The following is a 6,849-nucleotide window of genomic DNA, read 5'->3' as shown; positions in this document are numbered from 1 at the left end:
GGTCAACACAATATGCATTTTATGACCGTGTGGAGGCGTCGGAGATTAACATTCCAGGCGTGCCGGGTAAGGTGGGAAGAGGTGGACTCGGAAGGCTCTCCGGCGCCGGAGAAGGCAGGACCCGTGTTTAATAATTACTTTACACATGAATAAATAAAGACTTTTTAAGAACAAACACCCTCACTGTGGCTCCGTGCGTCACAAACCCGCTCCAGTTATTTCGTATTTGAGTTGAGCTCACGAACACCAGCCACCGCCGCACCCCTTCTCCCGTCGGTTTGTGGAGATTGGGGACTTTAACGGAGCTAATTCTTAAACAGCTCTGCCCTCCATTTCAGCCGGGTTCAAATCCTCTTAATAGATTATGCGCCAGCGCCTGACACACTCACAATAAGGGAAGAGGCAGCGAGCGGGAACGGACAGCCAACGGGAGCCGACCCTGCCGCCATGACTAAGCTTATTTGCGTCTGCGGCGCCCTGACCGCCGGCAGCAGGGAGGGTGTTCAGATACACTTTGCCGCCACATTACATCCACTCCACAAGTGACGACAAGGCTAATGAAAGACGATACGGCCGGGTTAGCCTCAAACACCCTCCCCGCACTGACAATCGCCATATGGGGCTTTTTAAAAAGCTTGCGTCGTCGAGAGGGTCCGGAGAGCCTGTCATCTCGGCTCTCTTTCATCCAACCCGCCGCTGAAAGCGACCCGCAGCCAATCAGGCGTCCGGCCATCAGAGGGGCGGAGAAGAGAGGCCGGGCTCAGTGGCACTCTGCACAATGCTCACCTTGCGAGGCCTCCTCGTATACACCTGTGTGTTGGCACAGCCAACGCCACCGAGGCCTGGAGGCATTCTCCCATCCTCCAGCCCCAGTCCCACCTCCAGTCCCACCACCACCACCACCATCTCCCGGCCCTATCATGCCCTGCCCCGGATCGAGCAGGAACAGGAGAAAGGGAATGGTTCAAGGACATGAAATATGGACCACTTCTGCCTCCTACTGGCTGACAGGGGGAGTTCACCCCTTCTGAACAGACCAGTGGTGGGCTGTTGCAGAGAGACAAGAGTTGATGAAGAGATCCTCTGTTACACAATGGGTCTGAGCGGGCCCTTACCTTCATGGGAAGGGCCCCAGGGCAAGGGTGAATGTCTGAATGCAAGAGGCCCCTGGTCAAAGTCTGATTCGACGTCAACTTCAGATGGAACAGAGAAAACGAAACACAAACCAAGGTTTCTCCAATGTCATTAAAGTATTCGATAGAACATGAAGGAGATGGAGAAGAAAGAAAAAGTACTTTTGAAAGCGTTTCTGACTTTCAAAACTAGGCCGTTCCTGATCAGGAAGCTGCACAGAGGACGTGTGCATGCCTCTTTAATTCCCTCCCTCAGTAATGAGCTTATGAATTATGAGTTTTCAGGGGGAAATAATGGATTTGTATGCCGAGCGAACAGCCCGAATGACAGCTACTATAAATGAAAAAAATGACTTGCGCGCTTCCAGTCAGCCGTTATGGAAATGTCAGGTCGTTTCTTCCGGGCTCAGGGCTCCCCGCGCACTGTGTTAAACGCGATCCATTTACCATAAGGACATACAGTAATTATAATCATAACAAAATAATCAGCACATTGAATTATATTATGGTGTCCGTATTGTCTTTCCCTCTCTGCCACAACAGCGTCACTCCATCTCTGGAGGCTGACGGCACGCGGGGCTATGAGGGCACCTGGGCTGAAGCAATATTAATTATGAATATGTGTAAACGCCCGAGTGTAGGGTGTCATAAACGGAAAACACTTTGTCAAGGTGTGACATATCTGCTTCTTTGTTGAGACTGAAAACACAACATGCGATAAAAGGTCCTGTTGCAAGACGGGAGAGGTTAAAGAGAGAGCTGGGAAGAACAGAAGAGAGCAATATGTCTTTAAATAAACAACCCCGTAATTACGCCTCCACCCTCTGTGCTTCCTCCCGCCCTTCTGCATCGAGAAGTGTTATGTACACACCTGTGATTGACATGCACACTGGATGCCCACAACCAATCAAGGCAGAGATGCCCTAATTGTTCTGAAATTTGCCAGGGGTGGCCTAAATCTCAAAGTTCCATGCAGAGGAAGCTGTAGTAGTGATGGATTCAATGATTATTTTCCTTGATTCAGTTCGCGTCGGTCAGTTTGCCGAGAAGAGTCGTTCAGAATCGTTCTTTCGTTCGTTCAGTCGAGTTTCCGGTAACTGTGAATCGATTCATGGAATCCACGGTTCTCAGCTGAGTCAGTCAGACTCAGCTCCTCCCTCGTTCTCATTCTCAAACCATCGTGGAAGTCGGTCATCAATCAACACAACATTACAACTTTAAACAAACGCAGCGGGATGGGGGGGTTTAGTGGATTATTGGATGTTTAACATATCAGCAAGATAATAGACTTGATTTAGCAATGATGGTGGGGGTCCCGGGTGGAGAACGAACCATGAAAGAACGAGACAGATAGACGAGACATACAAATATTTGATTGATCTGGCATGACAAAGAAAGAACAAAGACAGCATGCATTTACCACTTCCCTGATATTGAATCGTATTATCGTACGCTCGCTCTCTCAGCCTCTTCCCTCTCCACCACTCACAGTCAGTGAACGAACAGTGAGTCAGCGAATCAGCGAGTCAGCGAGTCAGCGACTAGTGGTTCTGGGAGGAGTCGAGTCTGAGAACGAACGAGACGAACTAGACGAACGAGGGAGAAGAATCAGTTCGGTTCGTTCTTGTTAAAGATTCGTTCAGTCGAACTGATTCGGTCGCGAACGACCCATCACTAAGCTGTTGTCGACCAAAACAGATATTCTCACAGAGAACTTCACTCGCTAGCTGATGGAATTCTAACTAATTACACCTGCACCAACAGACCCACAGCATATCTAGTTACTTATATTTAATTCATTACTTTTTCATATTTAATTAAAGCTACATTACACTGACACTAAGATCCAAGAATGCATGAAGTCAAGGCCCGTAAACTACATTTAACTAACATCCAACCTAGTACTGCAGGTCTGTGACGTATTGCCTCACAGGCATTATACTATGTAGTACAGCAACCTTAAGGCAGCTATTATACATTTATTCTTTAGTGTCTGGCTGTATAATAGAGACACTCACGCTGTCTTGCTATCCAAAGAGCCACATGACAGGCTTTCAGAAGCGCCACCATATCCCTGAGCATAATTAGGGTCAAGCCATTATACGGCCGGAATCCTCCTGTCTCTTCCAGACGCCCACCGGATGGAGAACGGCGCCGTATCAACCCGTTAGACCTGCTTCCTGCAGCCCTGGGTCCCCCTGTGTTTACTGCAGCGAACGCCTCCTCGGTTAGATGTTGAGGCGGTCTCCCAGAGAACGAAAGCGGTGGCGTTGAAGCTGACACTTGAGTTGGCAGAAGGAGAGGTGCCAGCGTTAAAGGCCTTGATGTGCTGTGATCGCGCACGGTGGGAGAAAACATTTCAGATGGCGGAGGAGTGACACCGAGCCCTCCAGAGCCCATACAGATGTTCAAGCCTGCATTTCTCAATGAGCAGCAGTCTGGCCCTTGCCTGGGCAGCCATTGGGTCGGCCGCAGCCAATCAGAGGGAATAGCTAAGCAACGCTTTTGCTCTGGGCTCTGGGCTCTGGCCAAATCAGTTTGGACGTAACTTAGAAACATCTTCTCCTCTGAGCGGATTGATCGCTCCGTCTTCTTCCACACTTTCCTCAGGCGTTGCCATCGTTTCTTCCTCGTTACGGCAGACTGCAGCACTGATTGCTTATTCATGACCTGATCCCCCCCCCCCCACCCCAGCAGTGCTGATTGGTCCTATACTCTTAACAGATCAAATGATCCGCGGATCTGAAGACGCAGATACTCTCACGAGGCTAGCAATGAGATATTGACATTGGTCAATGAAGTTTGACGTGTGTGTGTGTGCGGTGTGTGGTGTGCATGTGCGTCAGGAAGTTTTCCTGTGTGTGTGTGCGGGCACGTGTGCGTCTTTGTGTGCCGACATGTGTGCTTGTGAGGGTGTGTTTCTGCGTGTGTGTGTGTGTGCGCGCGGGCATGTGAGCACTTATGCGTGTGTATGCCTGCAGGCATGTGTTCTTGTGTGCGTGTGTGTGCGCGCGGGCATACGTGCGTGTATACGTGTGTGCGGACATTTGTGCTCGTGCCCATGTGTGTGTCCCGGACACCATACATGGTCCACAGAAGAGTGTCAGACAGTCGCAGTGTAATTGTTGCAGTCCCAGAGCGTCCATTGTTAAACTCGATAAAGACTCTGAGGCTGTGGAGGCTTCGCTCTCCACACCTTGACGCTAAAAGAAAGAGATTTCCCCGGAATTCAATTACACATGCAGCGGACATTAAAGGAGCCCGGGTCTAATTGAGATTTCACTGGCCCCGTTTCATGTCTGTTAGTATTAGCCAGCCAATGGGATGCTATCAAAAGATGTTGCCATGGTACCCTGAGAGAGAGGCCCCCTATATTAGAAGGAAGGGAGGGGGGGGGGGGGGGGTTGGAAGATGTTCGTGTTTACACCATTTTGATTTGTATTATTAAAGTACACAAACATAACGGCGATTAAACTGAATAACACGTGTCATAACAGAGCCTGAGGGATGGTAAACAAATACAAAAACATCCAAAACAGGCAACGGATAATTATTGTTCCACTTTAAATAATTCAGTAACATTTGACATCTTGACAGTTTTACCCGTTCTTTAAATTCAGAATTAAATCACCCAAGTGTGGAACACGGTTAGCTGCCTGACGTTGATGTTTGTAAAACTTTCCACTTAAATGTACTTTATTGACTTGCTATCATGTAAGTCGTACAGTAGGTCTGTGTGTGTGTGTTCGGTGTGGTGTGTGTGTGTGTGTGTGTGTGTGTGTGTGTGTGTGTGTGTGTGTGTGTGTGTGTGTGTGTGTGTGTGTGTGTGTGTGAGTGTGTATGTGTGTGTGTGTGTGTGTGTGTGTGTGTGTGTGTGTGTGTGTGTGTGTGTGTTTGTGTGCGTGTGTGGTTGTGTGCCCGTCTGTTTGCGCACGTGTGTGTGTGTGTGTGTGTGTGTGTGTGTGTGTGTGTGTGTGTGTGTGTGTGTGTGTGTGTGTGCGTGTGCATGTTTGTGTAAGTGTGTCTGTGTGTGTGTGTGTGTGTGTGTGTGTGTGTGTGTGTGTGTGTGTGTGTGTGTGTGTGTGTGTGTGTGTGTGTGTGTGTGTGTGTGTGTGTGTGTGTGTGTTTGTACAAATTGGGTGGAGAGACAATAGTCTTCAATGGACGCTGATTCTCTCACCATAATATCAGCAGCTGATTATGCCGTTTGCAATTCCCCAAAAAATATGAAAGAGATCACAGGAGGGATTTATCGCCCTGAGTAGGTTAAGGTAAACGAAACGCTATTAAAGAAGTACTTCATAGGAACTCTTAGAAGTGCCACTCTTAGGAGAGTATTATTCATAGACCTTTGTTCCTTCTGCTCATTAGACAGATCTAATCGCAACATGAGATCGGTCTCTACTGCAGTCTAGCGTGGAGTAGTGTGTCTAGTACACCTTTAAACACCCTGGGGCTTTGGATTGTAGAAAAACAATCTCTACCCCACGCCAATACAATATTGGCGTTATCAATATTTTAGGCTGACTTCAATCACCCTAGACTTCTCGTCCTTTCAGTTATTCCAGTACGTCACCTTTATTTAGCTTACTCTCTCGTCTGAAGCTACTAAGTGCATTCAACCCCGAAGATTAAGTGCAACTATCATGCGAGTGCATCAATTCATAAAATAAGCAAACTGCTTGCTTCACCTGCTACAATATAGAAACAAGAGATGGATCATTTCTTTTATACATATTCTCCAGGAAGATTTTGTTCATGGGCCTTCTGAACAGATGAGTTTCAGCCTTCAGCGGCGATGTGCATGGTATCAGCTGTCCTGATGTCGGTGGGGAGCTCGTTCCACCGCGCTGGAGCCAGGACAGCATACTGTCAGGGTTTAGTTGGCAGCTGGGCCCGTAGCAAGCCGCACTCAAAGTTGTTCTCGCTTTACGCTTGCTTTTTAGATCTTAGGCTACAACATGTTGAACTCACACACACATCTGGACAGCTCCTTAACACCTGCAGACACCACACGTAGGGACATGTGCATGCCATGACTTTGAGTTCAACAGTAGTTTTAGGAGTTTTCTCCTAAAAAATAATCTCTTAAAAACCAATCTCTCCAAACCTTGTGTAATAAATCCTGGTATTCTAGTGTGTAATTCGAATTTAAATGCAAGAATAGTTGTAAAAGTTTTCTCCCAAAACAATCTGTATGTCAAAAGGGAGTGGAGAGGTGGAACCCTATATAGTAAAAAAAATAACACAACCAAGCGCATTCCTGAGCGCGTACCCAGGCACCAGGTAGCAAGCTCGTACCGGCCGAGACTCACAGGATCGTCCATCACCTCCCGTACAGTAGAGCTCAGTGCAGCTGCAGTCCTACGAGAAGACGCAGGACGTCCTCATGACATTAAAGACGAACACATAGCGGACTCTATGTGTGGCGGAACGTTGTGGATTACTACTGGAGAGAGACTCAATAAGCCGTGTTGTCGTGCGTAAAGTGACGCGCGTAGGATGATTAAGTTTCTCACGTTTGCTATCCTCCTGGTGTGGGCAGTCCGGGGGCGCGTCGTCCACAGGAGGAACACGCCGTGCCCGGACGCCTGCGATGCGTCACGGTGCCCCTCTGCCCCCGCGTCCTGCTCATACGGGCTGACCAAAGACCGCTGCGCCTGCTGCTCCATCTGCGCGGCCGGAGAGGGCGACTCGTGCGTGGCGGGAGCCGCGG

At 48.7% G+C, this 6,849-nt stretch overlaps 1 protein-coding gene across 1 annotated transcript in view; it reads left to right on the top strand.

The window, feature by feature from the left end:
* The first annotated feature begins 6,635 nt into the window (after positions 1–6,635).
* htra4 (HtrA serine peptidase 4) overlaps positions 6,636–6,849 on the top strand; it is a 17,037-nt gene continuing 16,823 nt past the window's right edge. Inside the window, exon 1 of the mRNA XM_056602851.1 lies at positions 6,636–6,849. This exon is cut by the window's right edge and continues 222 nt beyond it. Within this exon, the coding sequence (XP_056458826.1) occupies positions 6,636–6,849 (214 nt within the window).

Source organism: Gadus chalcogrammus, chromosome 11 (genome assembly GCF_026213295.1).
Source record: "Gadus chalcogrammus isolate NIFS_2021 chromosome 11, NIFS_Gcha_1.0, whole genome shotgun sequence".
Classification (NCBI taxonomy): Eukaryota; Metazoa; Chordata; class Actinopteri; order Gadiformes; family Gadidae; genus Gadus; species Gadus chalcogrammus.
The sequence above is the reverse complement of the archived record's forward strand: the minus strand, read 5'-3'. Positions and strand labels throughout refer to the sequence as shown.